General features: G+C 41.0%; 1 protein-coding gene across 2 annotated transcripts; it reads right to left on the bottom strand.

Annotated features, from left to right (window-relative positions):
* Positions 1 to 6727: 6727 nt before the first annotated feature.
* Positions 6728 to 24611, bottom strand: LOC104944562 (sodium-dependent neutral amino acid transporter SLC6A17-like). 2 transcript variants are annotated; one of them, XM_010770110.1, is made up of 12 exons: positions 24304 to 24611; positions 20923 to 21339; positions 17543 to 17700; positions 15969 to 16095; positions 14958 to 15139; positions 13852 to 13962; positions 12626 to 12867; positions 12315 to 12507; positions 11982 to 12174; positions 11731 to 11890; positions 11150 to 11312; positions 6728 to 11018 (listed from the first exon to the last, which is right to left on the bottom strand). In XM_010770110.1, the coding sequence occupies exons 2-12, from the start codon at positions 21221 to 21223 to the stop codon at positions 10656 to 10658; spliced, it is 2193 nt and encodes a 730-aa protein (XP_010768412.1). In that variant the 5' UTR covers positions 21224 to 21339; positions 24304 to 24611; the 3' UTR covers positions 6728 to 10655. The 2 variants fall into 2 exon arrangements, with proteins under 2 accessions (XP_010768412.1, XP_010768413.1); XM_010770111.1 differs by having other exon boundaries at positions 20923 to 21291.
* Between the last annotated feature and the right edge of the window lie 452 nt (positions 24612 to 25063).

Raw genomic sequence — 25063 nt, 5'->3', positions numbered from 1 at the left:
GTGTGCCTTGTCAGGCTAGAACTAAAGTAGCATTGATAATATAGTAACGTTACTGGCAGGGCTGTTGATACTGATCCATAACAGAAACGAATGCGCAAGTATCAGCCGTATCTCGCGTTACCTAATGCAACTCCACACTACGGTGCTGTGTACCGGAGGAGAGACGCGAGATACGGCTGATACTTGACGATCTGGTGGAGAAAGGTTGTGGAGCCTCCGTTGATATGCCGTTGTAAATGGCTTGATGGAAAGCAGGTGTGTAGTCGGGGAGGGTGCACAGCTGATTGCAGCAGGTGAGTGGAGGTTGAGCCGCCGGGAGCCAGGAGTGACAGCCACCACGCCCACACAAACAACACAGACAGGGGGAAACAAACACAAAGTAGACGGCTGGAGCAGTACAGCCACCACAGCGTTACCTAATGCAACTCCACACTACGTCTTACGGTGCTGTGTACCGGAGGGGAGAGCGAGAGAGCAGCGATGCACAACGCACCCAGGAACGAAAGCTAGCTCCGGTCCTTTTCCCGTGAGGGAAACTGTGGACTCGATGTCCTGTCAGGCTGGAGTTTGTGCAACCTGCACAAACACAAGCTCACCATGATTACAAATGGTGAAATGCAATGTAAAATTACCGAAAAAATACCAGCTCACTAAATCACAACCGCTCAAACAAACTACAAACTACTACCGCGGATTGGGCAGAGAACGAGTCCGAGAAAGTTGCTCTCCCATGTGACGTAATATGACGCGTTTGACGTATGACGTTAAAAAAAAGCAGTTTTTAGTAGCAGAGCTCAAAACGGCTCCTTTTCCTCTGAATTCTTGCCCTTATGTCTTGTAAAACATATCAAATCCTGCATTAACATTTTTTATTGTAATTTTCAGGGAAGGTTGAGCATAAATGTAGTAAAAAAAAAACCTGCAAGTTGCTCTTTAATTAACAACTACTTGATGGTTAATTTGTGTACCTTAATATAAAGTGTAACCAACAGTTTTATTAAACTGACATGACATGAAAAGTACGTTTGTGATCTGGAGAACTCTCGACAAATTCTGCTTCAACACTTAAACTGTGTTGTTGTTGGGTAATGTAGTCTGGTTATGGCACACAGAAAGAGATCAATTATATAATATCTGACCATGAGGATAAATGTGAATTATTTGCAAGTTACTCCAAGTAAAGAGGACGTATGTGACAAAATGATTGTTTAAAATAGTACATATATGCATTTCATGCAAGTGTTATTCCCTTGTATTAAAAGTGAAAGAAACAATACTTTTTTTACTGACTTTTGAAAAATGATTGCCCTCTGTGTGTAGTTTGATCTTTTATTTGCTTACTCTTAATGATAAAGTGATAATCAATTACTGAATGGAATTCAATAACCATAGGAGTAATTTTGATAATTGCACTTCAGCCCCCGTCTCTGGAGTGCTTTACGCATGCGGCTTCGCCTAACATCTTTTTACATCTAAATTGTTTAAATGGCTGATGTCTTCGCCCCCCCTGTGGCAGTAGTTGGTCGGAAATGGACGCAGCAATGTGGTCTGGAGGCTTACAGCGGTTTGAACTCCAGCTCCACATCAGCCGACCAAACCACCACGAGCTAAACTGCACCGTGTGCTCTTTGAGCACTGACACAAACTGGGCCTTCTGCCAAAGTAAAGCCCGACACCGTCGCACATCCATCGCAACGCAGACTTATTATGGACTGTCGACAGGGACAAATCATCATCCTTTTGAGCTGGGAGGGCCTGCTCACCTGCTGGCTCTTTACAGCTGCTTACAGTGGCTGATATGGTCTATTCAAGTGCAATCAGATGGTACGGACGGAGTGGCATCAGGGTCAAGCAAGAGACACATTTGCTCAACATAATTTGTCCCAAAAGTATGAAAATATCCAGTTTTTACAGACTCCTGGGGCCTCATTTATAACGCTGTGCGTAGGATTCACGTGGGTAGGTTGCTTACGTAGTAGAAATCCAAAAAATAGGTACGGAAATGTTCCGACATTTTCCGATTCACCAAACATTGCGTACCAGCGAGGGAAGTGCATACGGCACGTCCTACGCCGGTTTCCCTTTATAAATCACAATCGACTCGAAATGCGGTGAAGCTTTTGCGGGCTTCACGTAACGCCCATTTGCCTATACATAGTCAAAGAAAAGCCCATTCATTCATTAATTTTGACTGACTTTATGAAGAAGATAGCAGCAAATGACGACAGAACAGCTAAAAAAGACATCACACCGTGGTTGCGTTCGGATAGTTTAAAAATCAGCTCCTAAATTCTAACCCTATCTCCTATTCCTTGACCTCTGAGTGAAACGTCACGGGGTTAAGGGATAGTGGATAGGAGAATTCAANACCAGTGAAGAACAGAGCAGCTGTCTTGGTGAGTGACCGGCGTTAGCTACAGTTAATGTTAGCTAACGTCAGTCACATCACAACATTGTAAAGTTAGCATTGCTAACTTTACAATGTTGTGATGTGACTGACGTTAGCTAACATTAACTGTAGCTAACGCCGGTCACTCACCAAGACAGCTGCTCTGTTCTTCACTGGTTCTCCACACACCAAAGCTCCATTTCTCTCCGATGGCCGTTATTTTTTCTAATCCTTGGCTGTTCCCGGTCTCTTGGACGCATAGCCGGCTCATAATTATAATCATAATATTATGCATTCGAATATATATTTTCAACCTCTTCTTTGTCAAAACTAGCATTGTGATCCATGTTTATTCATACGTTAGACCGGCCGCTCTCCCCCATGTTACGTCACACGTGGGAGGTCACGTGCGGGAGGTATCGTGCGGAGGCTTTTTTATGCGGAAGTGAAAATGTCTTACTAAAACGACGCCAGATGTCACTGTAGTGTATATTTCTGTACATTTTTTGGAAAATCTAGTGTATTCATAATTTTCCTACACATTTATTCACTGGTCTCTCTAACCTGCAAGTTGCTCTTTAACATGCATATTAGCAGTAGGCTATATTGGCTCTTTATTAGTCATTATAAAACACTTATTAATGCCTTATTCTACATGACCATATTCTGCAAGTAATAAGCCATTAGTTGAGAGTTTGTCCGCAATAATCCTCTAATTAGTGCTTAATGTATTGCAGGTAAGGAAGTTGTTGTACATGAGTTTTGGTATGCTCTGCTCAATATGGGCATGATAAGGCAGTAGTAGGCTACCACAAGAATAGTAATTCTGCCATTATAACACTTAACAAATATGATCTATTCTTATGTAACAAGACATTAACTATAAGTGTTAATTGTGTCTAAATAACTCAAAATTGGGTATTTATTCTAAGAATATGTTTTGGGGTAGGCCTATTGACCGTTCAGCTACCAATAGCAAGGTGATATTGACCTGTAGGCTATGTTTCATATTTGCACATTTATATTTTTGTGAAATGTGTACTGAAGGTTAGACCGGGTACAGGAAGTAGGAGAAAGTGAACTGAATAGCATGGCAGTAGACCATGGATGTATAATAAGAACCTGTTACTAATTTTCACTATGCAACCTGAAGAGTAAAAGTAAAGTCCGTCAAAAAGTAATGACTGTAAGTGTAAGTGTACGCCTTACACTTACACTGTAAGGATTAGTAACATGTATTGTGTTTATGTGATGACATTTGGAGATGTTTAAACACAATGAGAAAATGCGTTAGCATTCGCGCTAGCGTTAGCATACGCGGTAGCGTTAGCATAGCATTATATTTGCCTTGTTTACACTTAGCTGTCCTATTTGTTGATCTGTGTATGTTACACTTGCATGTATGAGATGATTAAACTTGTAACTACAACACATAGAGAGAACAGTACACCTATTGTGTAAGAACATCCAAGAAGGTCACACAGTGTGATCAGAAATACATAAACTCTGTTAAAAATCTGTTTTTATTAAAAAAGTACAGGCTGCATATGTGTTCTCACTCTCAGCCTTGGAGAAACTTGACATGTTTTGGTACATGTATGTGTCTGAACCTCTCTTTAGTGGTTCATTAATAAAACAGATATTTCAACGTGGGCCTACTTTGTTCATTGAGGTTAATTTCAGTAGTTATGTGCTATAATGTATTTACGAAGTGTGAAGAGGAGGCAACTTTAGAATAGGGAACCTGTTCAGGGGCCTCATTTATAACGCCGTGCTTAGGATTCACGTGGGTAGGTTGCTTACGTAGTAGAAATCCAAAAAATAGGTACAGAAATGTTCCGACATTTTCCGATTCACCAAACATTGCGTACCGGCGAGGAAAGTGCATAGAGCACTTCCTACGCTGGTTTCCCTTTATAAATCACAATCAACTCGAAATGCGGTGCAACTTTTGCGGGCTTCACGTAACGCCCATATTTGCCTATAAATAGTCAAAGAAACGGCCATTCATTCATTCATTTTGACTGACTTTATGAAGAAGATAGCAGGAAATGACGACAGAACAGCTAAAAAAGACATCTCACACCGTGTCAGATTTTGGTTATTTTGGGGAGGTCATATAAACATATTGTTTGGTGGATGCAGTTTGAACCAGAGTAGCAGCATGGAGGTCGGATCGTCACCAAAATAAATAAATAAGTGGTCCGAAAAAGGTTAATGACAAAAAAAATACACATAGCCTTCCTCAGGCAGTGTGTTTGTACCGGGGACAGGAAACACCCCCTTGATGAGAAGCGTCGGTCGGAGACAGCAGTTACAGGACCGCACTTGTAGAACCAATAGGTAAAACCGCACACATAGGTCCGCACGTGACCGCGGCACGTGACGGAGCACGTGACGGTCAACGCACGTTCATATGAATGAGCACGTGACGGAGAATTTAAAAAAGATAGTCTTTAAAGATAGTCTTTTATCTCTTTTATATGTATATTAAACAACACTGTATTGCCTTAACACTATCATAGTTAATGTTAGCTAATCACACTTCATTTCAAGACACCGGAATTGTTATTAATGTTAAACAAATAAAACTTTAAAAGCACTTCTCATTACTCACATTCTCTGCGTTGGCGTTCACATTCATGTTACCGTGCTCCGTCACGTGCCGTCGTCACGTGCTCCGTCGGACCTGTGTGTGCGGTTCTACAAGTGCGTTCGCTGCTGATCAGTGGTTCTCAAACGCTTTTCTGTCAGGGGTTCCTTCCCTTTGGAGTAAATTTAATCGGGCGCTCCCACGACAAATTGTCAGTGCTCAGGGCGGCGCCAGAGATTCTATTTTGGCGCGTTCGCTGTGGGTGCTTGACCGTTCTGTACGAGTGGCTGCCTAGCAGTCTGTGACGGTGTTCACCATTAACTGTACTGGTCGCGTCCAGTGAAGTGAGGCGGAGACGATCCCCAGCGACACACGACACACAGTGTTATGCCCCGCGAGTGTTACAANTGTTATATTAGCTGTACAATTTACCACATATGGTGTTCTTAGTTTCCATACCTCCTGTGTTTCACGAGCGACTTATCAAGTCTTGGCAAACGGCATAAAACACGATTAAACGTGATAGAACCATGCTCGTATCTACAACATAGAAATGCAAAACGGCGTCAGTTTAGACATAATTCTATCCTCTTGCTTACCGCATCATTTATGAGAAAACATTTCATAACATTAACACAACATATTCGAGGTGGTTTTAAATAACATATCCGTATTTATTTATTTCTCCAAGTTATGTTTTTGTGTGCACTGAGGAGTCGCAAACAGGCGTTTGTTTAATCATTTTAAGATTGGCTTTAATCAATGTTTGAAAAATGAATTCTTCATATATGATAAATGAGATGTAACGGTTTATTTATGGTATTATCCACATATTTCTCTCCATTCTTCCTTCTGCCAACGGTGTCGCAGTTTCTCGTCTCTCCCGTTTTTGTGCTTAGTGCGTACGCATGGGTTAGAGTTTGCGTGGAGGACCGCACGTTTTCCCGTCAAGTTAGTATTTTATAAATCGCAAACATTGCGTAGAAACTGGCGTACGCCATTTTTTGAGCGCATATCCCTTTATAAATGAGGCCCCAGGTCAATTAGAGTCAAACTACTAGCTTATTGGTTATGAACCAGACTTCACTTTAAAATAGGAAACATATTCTTAGATAGAAATACCTAATTAGAGTCAAACTACTTGCTTATTGGTTATGAACAAGACTTCACTTTAAAATAGGGAACATGTTCTTAGATAGAAATACCTAATTAGAGTCAAACTACTAGCTTATTGGTTATGAACAAGACTTCACTTTAAAATAGGGAACATGTTCTTAGATAGAAATACCTAATTTTCAGTTATTTAGACTTAATTAACACCTATAGTTTCATGTGTTGTTACATAAGAACAGATCATATTTGTTAAGTGTTATAATGGGAGAACTACTATTATTGTGGTACTACTGCCTTATTAGGCCCATATTGAGCAGAGCATATTAAGACCAAAACTCATGTACAACAACTTCCTTAATAAATAAGCGCTAATTAGAGGGTTATTGCGGAAAAACTCTCAACTAATGGAGTATTACTTGTAGAATATGGTCATGTAGAATAAGGCATTAATAAGTGTTTTATAATGACTAATAAAGAGCCAATATACTGCTAATATGCATGTTAATTAACAACTAGTTGATGGTTAATTTGTGTACCTTAAAATAAAGTGTTACCAATCTGTTTTACTGAATAACTCATCTTTTCATTTATTTCATATACTGTACATCAGAATAAATAAGTCAAACACCATGGACTGTTTAATAAAAGTGATAATTTTAATTTAACTTTTGGCTCCAACATGTTTGTACAGTACATCTCTCATCACCCAAAACAGATCAGTTTCTGTCTCATTGTCAAACATTGGCTTCAGTTTTGTGCTGGCAGCCGCCACCGTTCCAGTGAGAAACACAGAAGAGAGATTGCTTACATTAGTGGTCCCAGTTCACTGTAACAACAGGATTAGATCAGCAGCACACAACACTGAGAGAGGAGAAAAGAAACACACACCTAAACACCAAAAACCTACATTACACAAACATACACCCACGTATACACATACACTCACACACAATCCCAGTCGCTCAGCTATTTTGATACAACCGTACACTAACACCAAATACTAACAGACAGCAAAGTAATATTACCTACAGTACAAAAATCAAAAAATATCTCAAAAATATACAGTTATTATTTACAGCTCAAGTATACACATGTTACTCTATAGATATTCAGTGTGAATTTATCAGAATGTACATCAATATGTACAGTTTAAATACATTATCTTAAATACTATAAATATAACTGGGTTTTGTCACATAAAGACTATATGCACAGTTAAATAAATACACTATTACTTTATTTTTGATGAGTTAATCACTGTTATTCAACTGAGTTAACCGGAAAAGTTGCTTTATAGTACATAATGCAACACAGCTGACACATGGACAAGACAAAGAGACCCTGGAGTTAGAGTCTTTGATTTCAATGATAAATAGCAATATCAATTCTGAAGGCCAATATCTTATTACTGAGCAGAGCTGATATTTGTTTCCACTGTGCAGAGTATTTTTAAAGCATTTAGCAAAGACCTGCTGTGCCTGGAGTGGAGAAGTGGAAAATCCTTGGCTAAATGTGACAAATTGTGCATCATGTCTTGTGTTTCGATTGTGCTCTCACATCAGACGTTTTCTCATGTATTTTTTGTGCAGATCAAACAGACTTGTGGTGCATTTTAGCTTCTTGTGGACGGCTGTGCAATTAAATGTGCAGACTTATCCTCCATTAACCCATTGTAGGAAGCAGGATTCAGACCATAACTAACATAATCTACAAGTTACATCATCAACTTCACCCATACAGACTTTTTTTTGTAATCATTAACTGGCTCTTGTTCACCATGCCATGAAACTAATTTGTGCTCACTTTCCTGTGCTTCCATAAATGTGCTTTAACTGTAATCCAAAGCTCCAGGTGCCGTCACCTGTTGTGCCATTCATGTCGTAAGCCATTTGACCAAAAACATCTGTTATTTTCAACATGTTATTGCAGTAGTTGCTGAATTTGCGCAAAACAAAAGGGGGGATAATCTGGCATTTTTAGACTTTAAACTGTGTTTAAATGTTCGTTATAGGGGGTATGAAGGTATGAATTCAACTATTCATACCTTCAATAAACACAAAGCTACAGTAGGAACAATTAAGGTGCCTAAAAACCTGAGCAGATGTAAGAGGCATGTAAGAATTCACACAACCACATATATAGAGAACAGCTTAGGAATTGGTCAAAACTTGCATTGGGGAAAATAGGGAGGACCTATCAAAGCCATGGAAGCATCAATCAGAACTGGTTTGATTACAGGGCAAAATTCACACCAGACACACATGCCCGTCTACGCTGTTCAAACATAATGCATAAAAACAATGTAAATTCTCAAAGATCTGTCGTACAAACACACAGGAAACTAACTGTCTTTGACAGTGGCTTGCGACACATTTGAGCCTTTCATGGATATTCAGACTTCTTTCTCTCTCTAAATAAATATTGCTGATTAAATCATCTTCTGTGGCAGCATTATTGTGATGACAAAACCTTTGTCAAACCTGTACTAAACAGACAACTCCAGGGTCTCTAACTAATTAAAGTGCTCAAGTGAATGAGACAAGACATTGGTCCAAACTCAACACACTACATTATCGAGAAGAAAAAAACTGACAAAAGCATAAGGCGAACAGAAAACAGAGAGGCTGTTCAGGCACCAAACAATGTGACTGACTGTGCTTCACATTACATCTGTTCAGTCTCTGTATTGGTGTTGTCAGGGAGGGGCCACTAGATGGAGAGTCATTGAATCCTCCACTAGCCAGCAGAGACACCCAGTGGTGACATCCTTGTATTACCACTTAATCCAAACATTTATATCACTGCACAATTTCCACATTAAACCCCAAAACGTACATTTTCATACAAGATATTTACGTTAAAAAAAGGCTTTAAGTTTCCACACCTTAGTTCACAAAATACATCAAAGTGTACATTTTAGTGCGTATGAAATGATGTCTGTCGTGGTTACAATTTGAGGAATGTACAACAATTAAACTCAGGATACTCCTTTTAGGGTTCACATGATGTCTCCACAGCGTGGCATGGCAGTGAACCTCTTACTAACAACATAGATGCTTTATATTCTTGTACGACCTCAACAGTAAACTGTCTCATCTGTGTATTGCTGAGCAAACAACCGAGCAGGTGGAGCAGACAAAGCAAGGTGTCTGCTCTCCTCTTCTCCTCTTGCACATCAGAAGAGGATCTGTAACTATGGTGCGTTGCCACGGCTTCCCCTGGGTAACGCAGCTCTATTTTTAAAGAGGCAGGGTCACCGGGAGCTCTCATTCAGTGGCAGACTGACGCACACACACTTGAACACGCACATCTGCATGTACACAGAGACAATACTCACATTATCCAGTTATTCTATGTATGCCTCTCCAACATGCAGACAGGCGTGCTTGAGGCTGCTCTGCTCATCTTCGCTGGTGCACTGTCACCTCTGCCCTTCTAAGGCATTGATACAAATGGAAACAATTGATTCAAGTGATTGATTCAAATGGAAAAGCTTTGCCTAGACCAGCCACGACGGGAACAGCACATAGATGTGCAATGCGGTTGGAAACAAGAGGTTGTTTAAAAGAGAAATGCTGCTCTGTTTTAAGGCTCAGAGATGCTAAACAATTATAGCGTGTTTCTGTGATTTGGGGATCATGGGAGTATAATGAAGAGAAGAAGAGTTTCCCTTTGTTTCGTACTACTGCTGTGTAGACTATATACACGACTTACAGGGACATCTCAGACTAGACAACAAGTATATACAGTATTCTACATCAGTGGGGAAAGAAGGGATAGAAGGAGATCCACAGTTTGACGTAAAGTACCCTACTTTGACTGGTATTATTGCTGATGCATGATAGGCACAATTCAGATGCAAGGTGTTTGTAAAACTGTTTACACTATCGGAATCACTTACTACATACTGTTTTGAATGCATTTGTTATCCTTTTGTTTACAGGATGAGAGATGTTCTCATACGTTGATATAGATCATGAAAATATATGTTTTTTTTCTGAGTCTCCTTCCATCCTAACCCCACAAATAACACTCTGCTATAACTGAACATCAACAAGATGAGGATCTCCTAGATCTAGGAACATCTGACTGTCTCAAAAATATCCTTCTCCTAAACTGGTGAACATGCTGTTGAGTACAACGTAGAGCATTTTAGAGCCGCACACACCTTAACCTCAGTCAGAGCTCATTACAAAACAAAGCCTGCGGTGGACCCTTCTAAATCCATCCTCCCCTCTCTCTCTCTGCCGCTGTATTTCGTTGAAAGATGAAAAAGGTGGTCATATCTGGTCAAACTCACATTCCCTTGATCCCTTCATCACAGCTGGGATTGAGAGGAAATCGGCACTACGGCTCCTGCGGGGAAGAATCTCAGGCGGGGGGCGGAAGGGCAGAAAAGGAGGGATAGGGACTCAGCTCTGGAGGTTAAGGTGTTATGAATGCTGCAACAACCGGCAGTGGATTTTCTCTTCCTCTTGACTTCCTTGGTTGCTCCCTTTCTTCCTCTCTCCATCAAGGCTGGGGGTTTTAATGGACGGGAGGTTGTTTGAGCTCAGTGGATCATAGCTCAGACTCTGGCGAGCCGATGTTCTGGTAGCCTGTCTTGGTGCTGGTGCCGTAGTTGGTGTTGGTCATCTCCTGGGTGCCGCCGGGGCCGAGGTAAGGGCGTGGGGCGGGCATCGGGGAAGGAGCCTCGCTGGGGTTCTTGCCGAGGATGAAACGCTGCTCATCCTGCTCTTCCAGGTTAGAGATGTCCTTCATCATGCCTTTACGGTAGGAGACGGACAGTTTGTTGGAGCCGTCCGAGATCAGGTTGTAGTGGCGGAGGAGGAAGACGATGGGTAAAGGCAGCATGGCCACCACGATGAGGGAGTAGGCCATGGCTAAAGCCCAGGGAGGGTAGCTGTGGAATTGTTCTGCTCCCTGGAACAGAACAACAGAGGTACAGAGGCAAGAGGATGAAATCAACAACATGCAAAAAATAAAATAGCATGTTTTAACTCTTTATTTGTTCATTCTTTGTATAAATCCAGATAAACCAGAACAACACCCACCTCAGCCTCTACCCAGGCGTTGTATCCTGCAGGACTGATGGCCATCTCAATGACAGTGGCGATGATGAGCAGCACCAGAATGGCTGGAGAAACGTACTTCCACATGTAGTAATAGAAAGAGTACGGCCTGAAACCAAGCATGTCCTCCAGGTCCTGCATGAACCTGCAAGGAAGTGAAAGAGAGTGGGGCAATAGTTTAGATTCCTGAGTCCTACTGCATCATCACCATCATCATTCAACCTGAATGCGTTTTTAAACATTTGGTTAACATTCAGAATAGAAACAACACTACAAACTAATTAATTGTTTAGGTTAAGGTCAAATATTATGGTTTGGTGTTACATTATTGAAGTCACGGATGTAAATGTACCATACAATCAAGAGTGATAGATTCAGATTCGTGACACGTGTGAATGATCATTATTTTGTGTCATTGCCCACATAACAATGGTTTTCACATCTATAAATTGTAAAGCATTCAAAACACTCTTTTTACAAATGGATCAGACACGGCACACTTCTACAAGCTCTCTTATAATGACTTATATCCTAGGTGGCTTCAGTCTATTTATCCGCATTACCTCTCAGTGCCGTAGATCCATGCTACAGAGATGTTCTCCAGGAACACCACCACAGTGAGAGGCAAACCAGCGGAGTAGTCGTCAAACATGGTGACGAAGTAGTTCCCTGAGCGCTGCACAAACAGCAGGCCTAACAGGAAGGCTATGACACAGCAAGCCACTGAGAAAGAGAAGAAGAAACAGCCTGTGAGTATCGCATATATTTAAGTTCATCCAGTTAAAGAGAGTCAAATTAAAGACAGTCTGCTCACCACACAGGATCTCTTTGCGGATCTTGAAAGCATCCAGTATGGGCGTGGTGATGCCGGTCATGGTGCCGATCATGCTGCCCAGCCCCAAGTTGATCAGCATGAAGAAGAACATGACGGACCAGAAGGGGCTAGCAGGGAAATGTGTCATGGCCTCTGTGAAAGCGATGAACGCCAGACCAGTGCCCTGAACCGCCTGGAGGACGTAGAAACAAAGATGGTGGTCAAAGGTGGCTAATGATAGCTGAGGTGCTGAATACAAAGGAGTGATCTAATGTGGGAAATCACCCACTTTCAGTTGAATTAATTATAGTGAAGCTATGTTACGACTCTGACCTTGTTGAGCTCGTCCTCCAGCAAGCAGGAGTCCAGGCCCAGCTGGTCGAAGATGTCCTCCTTCACCGTCTTAATGACGCCGTACATCTCCGTGTAGTCCTCTGTGGACAGGTGAGAGAAGTTGATGTGAGGTGGGATGAGCTCTTTGCTCAGCACACCTGTGTTTAGGAAGCCAATAATCTTCTCTGCATTACTGCCAAGGAAAATAGAAAATGTGGAGAAGGATGTTTTGGTGAGTGCAGGTTTTAGTATGAAACGATTGCCAAAGAGGGATTAGTCAGGTAGCATTTGTTAAAGTACAACACACTTACTCGACAACACACTTCTCGTTCATGATGTTCGCCTTGAATCCCAGGACAGCAAACACAACTAAAGTAGCGAGGATGGAGGTCACAAAGTTGATGACAGAGACCAACGCTGCATCAAAGTGGCAGTTGTTTTCTCTCTTGTTGTAGCTGGAGAAAGCGATAACTCCTCCGAAGCCCAGACCGAGAGCAAAGAACACCTGCGTGGCTGCTTCTCTCCACACCTGCGGCTCCAACATCTTTTCCAACTAGAGAGAATACAGGAGAAATGTCATATTTTCTGTCATTTAACCTCCTAAACACCCCTTAGACATTGACATACTGCCTTCAAGTAGTTTATTTACAACAATTTATATATATTCTGCCCCTTTGAACACTTGATAGAAACTACTGCTAACTGTGAGAGAAATAATATAATTTATTTCAAGCAGGCCCTTAAAATGTAAAAATACATGTCTTTCGTCATTTCAAGTTTCTCATGTTTTCAATGTTAACCCCCTTGTAATGAAGCATTTGGCATTTTTGGAAACTATGTGATTGGAAACAGGCAGATTAAAACAATTATATAATCTTATCTCTTAATTAAGATATTAATGTTTTGTTTTGTGAGGAAACAGAACTGTTTGAGTTTACTTTAAAATGCATTATAATGATGTGAACCATCAGCTTCATGACATAACCGGAGGCCAAAAGTTAATCTCAGTTTATTCCAAAAACTCTAAATCCCTTGAGCCCTCCCTCTGTTGTTACTACTTTCTGTCATCTGACATGATATGAATACAACCTACTTCCATCACTACATTCAACCTAAAAACAAAGAATTTCCAATCTTTAAACGTACAGTATGTAATGATTTTTTTTTCTTCTGGTATTAAAGATGTTCACCACCAGAGGGGGACATCAACCCAACACAGGACACACTGTGTTAAATGACATTTATGTATGAGTGGATTTGAATGGCCTTACTGGGGAAGCAACAAAAAACATGAACCACTCACAGCTGAGCAGCTTGCAAAGACAAAGTGTCACTTGTGTTACATGTCTGTCGTGCTAATAGTCTGTGAATGAGTGATCAGATTAAGAACCAAGACTCCCCTCCAGCACACTACAGTTACATTGTGGACAATCTTAGCAAAGTACTACATATTATATTATTTTAATGGGGAAAGTTCCCCCAAATCCTGCAGATGCAACGCTGTTCTAGATTTTCATTGTTTTACTTTTTCTCTCACCTTAGGGGTGAACATGTGAGCGATGCCATCCACTGCTCCCTTCAGCATCAAACCTCGCACCAGGAAACAGAAAAGCACCAAATACGGGAAGAGAGAGCTGAAGTACATCACCTAAAAGAGAGAGAAAGTCAAGTCCCTTACACAGTGTTGCCATGGACACGCTTTTCGAAGGCCTCACACAGGGAGGACCAAAATACACACACACACACACACACACACACACACACACACACACACACACACACACAATGAATCAATCCCAAAACTGACTTGTGTTTGCTTTGCACTGAATTTGTGAAATCTTACCAAAAGTGGAAAGGACTCTTTGAGGTTTGGATGGATGCGTCAAAATTCTGTCCTCCAGCATTGCAGGGAATCAATGCAGTGCTAACGATACTAATTGGATTACCACGATTAGTGTTTAAAAATAAACTGTCAGACCTCTGCGATTTGAGTATTTTCCTTTTCAAAGTGTGCGCTGGATGTTGCGTTTTGAAATATGACTCACTCTCTGGATCGGGATTACAGGATGTTGTTGGAGTTGTTGCCAATAGCAGCATTTCCCATCTGCATTCTGAACCAGTATTTGCTTGGTATAGTTTAAGCTTATTAATGTTGCATGTTTATCTCTTTCATAATATAAATGAGATCTGAAAGTAGACTACTAGTGATGGGAGGCTTTAAGATCAAAAGCATTAGCAAAGTATATAAAACACTCACTGATGAGGATTAAAAATAGCTCCTGAAATTATTTTTTGATAGCATCTTTATAAAGTCTATGGTAAGGTTGACTCTAAAGAGACTTGCAGGGACGACATCATTTGGTTGGGTATATCATCGCTCTTATTCCCTTCGTCGTTGTTTTTAAAACATGTTAAAGCTTCAAAATTCTGCGGGTTTTTTACTGACACGTGTTTTATGTGGAGGATTGTTAAAATCTGTAAGGCTTGTTTTGACCACAGACATAATTTGACCAAAAACCCATTGACTTCGAGGCAAGGGAACTGGAAGTGCTAAAAAGGCAAACTAATGTTTGGGTTTTAGGACTGAATGTTCCTATAATTTGCAGGCTGTGCCCCTGCTTATAAGCCATGGAGACCCCGTACCTTCCCAGATGACTGGATGCCCTTGATGACAGCCAGGCAGACCAGGATCCAGGCCACCAGCAAGGACAGAACCATCTTCCAGTTCAGGCCGCCCGTGTCATCGATAGAGCTGGTGATGTTGAGAGTCTGGCGGTACCAGAAGTAAGTGGTAGCCGAGCTTTTATCACACTCTGGCACCACGACTGCAACAACAACGAGGACAGGGGAAAATATGGCATAAACAATGCTGCCATAGTGTTGGTCATGAGTTTTACAGGGATTGGGATATTATCAGATAAACATATTTTGTAAACAAACTATCGTGGAAGAAATATTTGGCTTAAAATAAAGTAGCTAGTAGATGTAAGCTGGTGCTGTTGCTCTGCCAGAACCTGCATGTGCCTCCACCACAGCCACCAGCTGCCAGTCATTCTAGGTACTAACACTATTGGCTGGGTCATCCCATCTGACAGACTTCAGTGACAGAGCGGCTCTGTAGGATGACGTGGAGGGCCATCCCAGCTAGAGACGGCACAAAAACGTATCTGTTATCCTGCAGATGCTCTGCTGTTTCACTGCAGAGCAACAAAGACACGTTCTTCAGCTTTAAGCATCGCCCTGCATAGCCTTGTGTGCATCTGCTGAGACACTCTGGTGCATATGCAATTGTCTTGCAGTATTCATTTTACTGGTGTCAGGGGCTTTACAGTGAAGAGGCATTTTGTACGGGAACCATACTGATGCAAACCTCTGTTATCGTTGCTGCTGTGTTGTGCAACAATTTGTCGACGAATGTATTAGTCCATTGACCAAATATAAGAAGCAACTTGATAGTTGATGTATCATGTTCTTATAACATTTCCTGCTTTCCACAGTTTTATAGCATATTGAAGGGAATTTCTTTAGGTTTTTGACTGACAAAATAAGACATCTTTCAATATTTTCTGACATTTATGTACCAACTGATTATTTAAGAAAGTTATCTGTAGTTTAATGGACACTGAAACTATTCATAGCTGGGACCCTACTCACTTGCTTGGCTTCCATTTATCTGGATGGGGCATTCTGCCCAAGGCAGTGGATACTGGAAAGACTGGAAGAAATAGAAGATGCTCCAGCCGATAATCACATTATAGTAGAGGCCCACGAAACCACAAACCTGAGGGGAAATCAGATAAAACAACAATACTCGTCAATCTGAAAAACAACAACTGTCTCCGCACATAACCTACAGACAACACAGGGGACAAACAACATGGACTTTGTTGAGGTGGACACCTCTTTGTAAGTCAGGATAGAGATGCCGAGCACACAGCTTAAGTCGGGAGTGTGTATGAATTATTGAGCTGTTTGCTCTCAGCAGCCAAGGCTGGGGTCCTCTATGAGAAGGTATTTATAGCTGCTGAATCTCCCTCTGCCACATCCAGCCTGTGACACGCCTCACTGCCCCAGGCCAGACCTTTCCCTCCAATCTTTTGCACTAGATTGATTAAAACACTGTTAAAACGAGTGACGAACAGAAAGCCTGACGCAGTGAAATCACTGCCTGATTTAGGCTGATGGGATAGGGACATGAAGGGTCACTACAGATGATGGGGACAGATTATGACAGATTGTGACAGATTATTTGCGCTGATCTTTGCATGCCGCTTGCTGTAAAACATCAAGAGGGAGTAATACAAGACAGAGAGAGGAGACCAGCAGACTGAGTCACACAGTACATACTGCAGGTTGTCTGCACATTACATGTCCGACTGTGAGTCTAGAAGGGAAAGTGAGAAAATCTTAAATACTATACAAATCCAAAAATGTTTTGGATGTTTCAGTATCTGAAATACACATTGCTTCAAAGCCTGCAATAATTATATAAACATATTACTGTTAGTGGGTTTTTATAAGAGGGATCATAAATTCTCACTAAAAGGTTTATTTGGGATTCTCCCATTAAAAGCAACGAGTTTAGGTTGTCAGTTTGTAAGCTCACAAAAGTAATCTGCTCTGTGATTATCTTCTGAAATTGTAGCTCTATATTTTGTTTACAGTCTGTGCGGCTGACTGGAACAATGTGACATGGCCTTTTCCACTATATATTGAAATCATTAATAAATCAGGCTTTCTCCAGTAGGTAGGCACTCAAACTGTTTAATGGGACAGGTTGCTTTTAAATTGACAGGTGAGTGGAAAGAGGGGCTGTGGTCAACATTATGTTACAATAGTTTTTATGGGGGAGATAATCATCTGATTGCTAAATCTTTAACCTCCCCACTGGATGTTGTCCACTGTGTAAACCACTGATTTACATTGTTATTGACATGGTTTAAACTGAACTTATGAATTAAACTACAATTATTTTACAGTCACCATTTAAGCCAAAAGAGGGTTTAGTGTTTGATATTCCAACAATAAACGTTGAGTGTGTGCAGTGACACTTTAAATGTGAGATCACAAACTGCCTACGGAAATGTTTTTACTATGAATTTTAACATCTTAGTACTGACCTGTAAACCATTAAATATTTTGTTGCCATTTTAGGATTTCTGCTGCTGTCCCTTGTCAAACTTGAATACATTAGGAAATAAGGTTAATGTGCTCGTGTTGGTGCTTACCATCAGACTGGAGACCCCGATGCCTCCCAGCTGAGGGTAAACGTAGTTCCAGACCCCGATGCTGCCGCGCCTGATCCTCTGACCCACTGCCAGCTCCAGGAAGAACAGAGGGATGCCGATGAGGATGAGGAGAATAAAGTAGGGCACAAGGTATGCACCTGTGACAGAGGAGGGGAAAAGGAAGGTGGCATTAATACAAAGTGTACAGTTACTCTGGATCGCTGAAATCCATGATAGCTAATCCGAGGGACATTGTTAAGTTCTCTCTGTCAGGTTCTACTTTTGGCATTAATTCCATATTATCCATCCTTCTCTTCCTATTTTACCTTTCACACTCTCACTGTCTCGCTCTGTACGTCTACGACGTCTACATAAATATACCTCTCTAAGAGACAAAGCAGAGAGAGAGCAGCCGGCTCTCATAGACAACAAGTCCCGTCCAGTCTGTCATGCTTACGTCAGGACATGAAGGGGCACCATGGAGACAAAACCATCCACAGCCAGAGAGGACGGGCTCACGCTGACGGACAGCTGGGAGGAGCAGCCTGCTTCCAGACCAAAAACCAATGACGTTCGACTCGATCAAAGACACTGATCACGTCATGAGGGGCTATTAGAGGTAGCAGCAGACAAAGGAAGCAAAGACAGGGATACAGTGTCGTCTCATCGTGTGGTATTATTATCTGGACCGTTAGAAGAGACTGTGCTGCTACTTTTACTGATCTTTGATGTTTATTCTGAGCAGCAAACAGGCAGGGGAAATCAAAACGATCAAAAAGATCAGGAGTAGCTCATTACTTTGAACTAGACCTTCACCTTTCATCTGGCTCTCTGAATTTCAAAGTTTGGATATATATTTGATAAAAACTATTTCAGACATGATTATGGCGATTTCAAACCAGGATAAATGTACTCAACTAACATGCTTTGAGTGGGCAGCCATATTAGTTAAGTTTAGCATTAGTTAAAAGCTAATACTGGACTAATCACACTGTCATTTAAAATAAATGTAATCTTGCCTTTACCTTTTTTTCCTTTAATATAACATATTTTCCTGTCACTGAGCAATACCTCACTCTCTACTTACTTTATTTCCATTGGTTTGTTTTTAGGCCTTAAACCCATCCAGGGGGTCATTGTGGATTTGAGTAACAAATAAAGATAATAAACCCTTTCCTCTTTAGTCTCCTGTCATAATTCCTTAATCCGTTTGTCTTTTGACAGCTTCATAAAAAACATTTTGTTCCCTATTTCCCCTAAAAACATTTACTTGGTACCCTTTTTTTCTTGTCCTGCAGGAAACACAAATGTTAACAGTAAAGTAAAGACAAATGTTAACATACATTATGCAAGTACCACCAGGAGACACAAGCAAGATCATACACATTAACTACTAAAATTATTTATTTGTAAGGCAGGATAAATGAATTTGTCTTCCATACCTCACTAAGCTAGATAGATGAGCCCAACATGATATTCTGTTTCCCATAGATTTAATTTTTACTTTATTACATTATTTGATTTATTGATTATTGTCTTTATGATAAAAAAACAATAGCATATATAAACTTTCACTTGAGTTGAAATGTTGAGAGAGACAGAAAAAGATAAGACAGAATAGACAAGAGACTATTCGTCCTCATCTCTGGAACAAGCCCCGGCAAGACAATGCAACACCTCCTACTGAGTGAAAATCCAACGGGGATACACACTCACTGATTAAAACGATCCATCTTTGTTATATCATGCATTGCAAATACCCTCTTTACACACACACGCCTCCTACACAAGGTAAACCAACAATGTCTGAAAGCCCATGAAATCAGTATTTACACTTCACTTCCTCCATCTTAGTCATCACCACCCTTGCAGCAAATCATAATACCAAAGAGATATGACAGAGAAACCTGCAAGAACAGCAAATGAAATGCAAAAAATGAGATTTCAGAGCATATTACCAGACCCTTCAATGTTACCTCGTGTTGCTGGGGGAAAATTATCTCATCTTGTAGCTGCTGACGTCTCAGAAATGTTAAAGAGTCTGACTTGCACTATTAGCTGGCTAATTGTTTGACAGGCTGCAATTTATCAAAGAGGAGGAAGCGGCAGCAGGCAATCTGAGCTGGGTCTGAAATGAGGAAAAGGTGCAGACCAGTCACCGACAATATGTACTTACTTGTTATGAATTGCAATGTGCTTGGAATCTCTCTGTTAGATAACAGATTTTTGTTACATGATTTGATCATAAAATCACTGTACGACTCTACTATAATAATTAATCATCGTCTCTAAGGAACTGTTTCACATTTTTGGATGTTATCTTATTTTCTTCCTTCTTAAGAGTTTGATTTATCTCACTCAGAAAAAAGTATTGTGTTTGTCATCGATGAAAGTGCCTTTCCTTAAATGTTGAAGTATACCTTTCATAAAAAATGAAGGTAAATGGAGGCAGAGAATATTATTTACATGATATGGTTATGTGAACAAAGTAAACTTCATAAAAACTATATTAAGATTCTATGATTTAATCCTGGGTTATTTTAGAAAAGCCTTGTTGCAGTGTGTAATCATCTTCATTTCACTTCACTAACTTGTCTGAGCAGATGGTTAATGACTCAGAATAATGCTGAGAGTCTGTCTGCTGCCTACGGTGCTGAGATGTTGTGGCAGTTTGGACGAGGTGGCTGAAACTGTCACCACAATGGATTGTTCTTGAATGAAATGCTAACAATCTGTGAAGAGTAACTGGTCATCTAACACACACAGCACTGGTAGTGCTGTGTGTGTTAGATGCAACAAAAGACAGAAAATAGAGAATAATATTTTTGACTTTAACAGGAAGACGAAATTCTTTCTATAATGTCATGCAAATGAAGGTTGAGCAATTCATCATTACATGTCACACCAATCCGAAAGACCAGTGGACATTATTAATCAAATCATGTCTCAGGAAATAGTTGCTACAAGACTGTGGATCGATAAATGCAAATGTCATGCTCAAACCAAATGATTAAATCAAAGTTGTCACATGCTATTTAGTTTTTCAACAAGGAATTGCAATGTGAAGAAAATCAATTATCCTCAGTAAGTTAAACATTGATTAAATAAAAGCACGTTCTGTGTAGCAGTAATGTTCAATGTCTGTTTAATGCCTGAGTCTTATAATGGATAGAAAAACCCTGCTGTTAGCATCATGATGGCTAACCTGTTTGGGACATTATGATGTTAACAAAAACTCCTAAACAGCGTCAATATAGAGGTCAGCAAAAACCACTGAGGTCAAGTCTGTATCACAAAATGTCGGGTGTGTAGTTTTCTGACAGGCCGATTGAAACAGACACAGAAAAGTTGAACACAGTCATGTATAGACATCCACCCACCTCCACCGTTCTTCTGGCACAGGTAGGGGAACCTCCAGACGTTACCCAGGCCCACAGAGAAGCCCACCTGGGCTAGGATGTACTCCAGCTTGTTGTTCCAGGCAGGTCGGCCGTCCTCTGCGTCGGGGTCTGGGGAGGGGATCAGGGCCTTCACTGGAGCGGTGGAACCAGGACTCAGACCCATACTCATCTGACTGTTCTTATAGTCCATGGGGTGCTCCAGGGACAGCAGGTCAGCCACCGACTCCGTGACCGGCTCATTGCTGTGCTCCCGCTGCGTCACCTTGGTGTTCTTTGGCATGGCGGCAACACCGGATCTCCTTCAGGCTGAAGACGGTAGAGGCGAAAAGGGAAATCTGAGGTGACGGACTGAAGGGGGATCAGACGGGAAATAAAGTTGTGCTTATTTTTTTTAATCTGTGAAGAGAAATAGTTGGAGACAGACAGAAAATAGGTCTTAGAGAAAGAAGTACTTTATCTGAATTTTAGCATAAAATGTGCACAGCTTTTCCTGTTTGCTAGTAAGCTCATACACTATTTTAGATTGGTAGTAAAACTGCAGCACTGTAGAGGCATAAAGTGAGGTATTTCAGTAATCCACTTCATTACGCTGAATGAGACAAAACCATTGAATTACAATTCATTTCACAGCAGAGCCCATTATGCTAAAGTACAGTCATGTGAATAGCAGAACAATCTCTGTGTGTGTTAGTCTCAGGCGAACATGGGGCAATACAACTAAAGCCTTTAAGCACAAGCTACTTTGGTTAATAAAATCTGTATTTATTTCTCATCTTATGTCTGCAGTTCGTTTTAAGATTTCAGAGGTTTTGATAAAAGATTTCAAGAGCAGAGTGCTCCTGAAAAGAGAAACCTGAAGTTAGTTTCTCCAAGTTCTCTGGTATGTGACACCTTTTAAGAGGCCCTTTGCAACTCCAATCCAACACTAATCCTGTGTGTAGTGCCTCCCTTGAGGGAAATGGTGTAGACAACAACACAGTATAAAAGCTACTGTGTTATAGAAGGTCAGATCCTCCTGCATAAATTCCTTTTTTAACCCCGCTCTTGAATTATGTTATAGAGGTGATCCTCATTTCAGGTGAGGTGGCCTACCTCTGCTGTGAAACACACTCGGAAACAATGTAAACACCAAAACTAATCCTTCATAGCTGCAAGCATTTAAACCTCAAAATGGCATGACCGTTGACCCTTCAAGAGTAGTGTTTTTGAAAATGAGTCAGTTAGCATTCATTGCCCATTTACTAATTAACTAAAGGTCAGCTTTACAGTGAATGATGAAGACCATCTTATTTAAATGCCATAAAAGCAGCTGCATGAGAGATGCAAACTAAGCAATTTCATTCCTCTTCATGTTTTTAAAGCTAGGCTAAGTTAAATGCTCTTTGATGCCATGCGTACTTGTAAATGTCGATAACTATGTAAATGTAGCCTGTAAATATAATGTATGATGTCCTTTATTGTTTTATGTTGTTTTATGTTTGATGTGGAACCTATTTGCTGCAGGTCTCCCTTGAAAAAGAGATATATGATCTCAATGGGACCAATCTGGTTAAATAAAGGTTTGAAATGAAATGAAATGCAAACCAGACTTTGACGTTTTCACGTTTAGATCCGACTTTTCACTCAAGAACAGTGAAACGAAACCAGAGGTGTTTGATGTGAAGACAAGGCCCTTTAATCCAAAATCAGATGCAGCCAACTGAAATTAGCAGGGCTTTTATTCACAGTGACTTCTCAAAAACGGTTGCCAGCCGGCTGGACTCTGAGCCCACCCAAAAGGGCACTCCAGCAGCACGCACATCACATTCCTCAACAGTGGCTGCTGCCTGAGCCCCTGCAGTCACGACACGCAGCAGCTCGGAGGCTGAGAGCCCAACACAGATCCTAGAACAGTAGTGACCTTTCCCACAGCAGTCTGCAGCTACACACACTGAGTCATCATCAAACTCTCTCCAAATGAGGTGTGAAGCAATGATGTGCATTTTTGCAAAACATTTTTTGGCCACACTGCAGAGTTTTTGGATGTTGTGATTGGAGTTTTAACGCATGTCTTGCATTACTTTTCTTATGAATGGAACCGTTGTTAGCAACAAACCACTCACTACTTATGAGGATGGTGGTTCTCACTCTTTATAATCATGTGCAGTGAAAGTTGTTTTAAATTCATACAGAACTACACCAGCAACTTTCAGACTTTCACAGCGTGTGCTGCTGACACAGATGGCACATTACAGAGACAGCAGGACTTCACATGCAGTGCAACACAGATATGACTCAGTTATCAATCTCTATCTGAGGGAAACATGGTGAGTTTCTTTTTATACTGCGGAGAATAAAATGCATTAAATGAGGAGCATTAAGGATCAAAGACGATAAATGAATATGTGCTGCAGAAAGTGAAGTTTATATTTACTTTCTAAAACGACCGGTGGTGACAGACTTCTAAGAGGTTTATTCTGATACCTTTAACTGTTTATCTCCTAATTCGCCATGGACAGTTTGGTTTTAATTATGTAACAGCACAGGTTCTCTGTTTATTCTTCGAAAATACGATCCACTTTTATCTCATCTGGTTGCTAAGCAATGGCTCCTCCTGCGAAATTGAAATCCATCCCTGCACCATCAGTGGTCGCCTATCTCTCTTAACATCTCCAAAGGACAAACATGATATTCCATGAGGGTCTGCTGCAAATAACATGGAGCTGCTATGACAGGACGATAGATATTGACTAATCTGGGGATGATGCTCAGTGTTGTGGGATCTATTGGAGGGTAAACAGGCAGCAATCACTGACAGATTAACGTGTCAATGTCAAATATAAGGTGTTCACAGATGCCACCCCCCAGAGTGATTTGGTCGTGAACACAAAAATAAATTCGGACAGGTACAAAACAGCACCTGCATGGAAATGTTCAGGCACGCTCCAGACACACAGGCCCATCTGCCACAGCTCGGGGAATGACTCTGAACGTGAATATCACCTCTGATGCTTATTCAAGGTCAAATGAATCACATATTGATGGTAAGGAAAAGATGCAGGCAAAACCCGAATACAAGTCAGCAGGTTATCAGCTGCACCGCATATGTTGTCATATTTGAGATCAAAATGTAGACACATGGCGTTGCGTCGGCAGACACGGGGGATTAATGAGCGACGCTCACCGTCAATGTTGCAGCGAAAGCACCATCTGTCAGGCAGAGAGGTAAAAGCTGACCATCGTCTTTATCGAGTCAAATCAAGAGGGTGGTTTTCTGTGCGGGGCTGGTTATTCGAGCGATTCTCGACAATGCAGTTTATAGAAACAAACATAGAGCTCTTTAAAAATTGATTAAATTGAGAAAATGGTTGCAATTCTTACCTCGTGTGGTCTACAGAACGGGATGTACCGTTCGAGTCAGCGTGACAGTAGGCTATGAATCCAAAGTGAGTGTGCGGTCTCTTCATTCAGGCTCCGTGTACATCTTTGCGCGCAAAGGGATGCGAAATCAGCCTGCAGTCACACAAGGCGCATGGTGCGTAAAGTCTGACGCAGGAGCTCAACGCCTGCCACAAGTTTGGTTTGCTATATTAACATCAACTAGTTCAGATAAAGGCTTATTACAACTGTGCGATGTTCTGCATCAGTGCAAAACACCTTCCCACACCTCTGGTATCCACGTGCTTATGGCTGTGTTGTGGGATAAATCAGTTCTGGAGAAATTACTATGGCAAGTCACGACGAAGTCTGACGCAGGTTTGACGCACCCGCTTGAGCAGACGTCAGTAGTTGTTAAAAAAAACAAACATCTGCAGTGTTCCCAGGACGATAATAATAAGAGCACACAGGTAGGCAAACGAAGTGATTGAAAATGACGCTTATTCAAATCAAATTCATAAATTAGATTGTTCAACGTTCCTCAGCTTCCCTAATGATTAATATATATATTATTATATTATTGCCTGCTGTACAATGAGTATATTTAAACTGATGGCTATCAGTCATACTGTACACAACTTACTTCAAAGACAGAGACTTGATGTTATGTTACATGTCACAATATGTTACATGTCACAATTCACTGGTGTGACCACAGTGATGTAGACCAAAATACTTGGTTGTGAAAAGACCGTGCTCCCTA

This window comes from Notothenia coriiceps, unplaced genomic scaffold (assembly GCF_000735185.1).
Source record: "Notothenia coriiceps isolate Sejong01 unplaced genomic scaffold, NC01 NC01_scaffold00008394, whole genome shotgun sequence".
Taxonomy (NCBI): Eukaryota; Metazoa; Chordata; class Actinopteri; order Perciformes; family Nototheniidae; genus Notothenia; species Notothenia coriiceps.
Note: the sequence above shows the minus strand (reverse complement) of the source record. Positions and strands in the feature narration are given on the sequence as shown.

Bases quoted from the DNA above. Each gene is read 5' to 3' on its own strand.
- LOC104944562 (XM_010770110.1), bottom strand. From the start codon at position 21,223: ATGCCAAAGAACACCAAGGTGACGCAGCGGGAGCACAGCAATGAGCCG. The intron at 17,701-20,922 runs GTGGGTGGATGT...CCTCTGTCACAG, and splicing joins GTGCCAGAAGAACGGTGGAG to GTGCATACCTTGTGCCCTAC. The intron at 12,868-13,851 runs GTGAGAGAAAAA...TATTCTCTCTAG, and splicing joins CTCACATGTTCACCCCTAAG to TTGGAAAAGATGTTGGAGCC.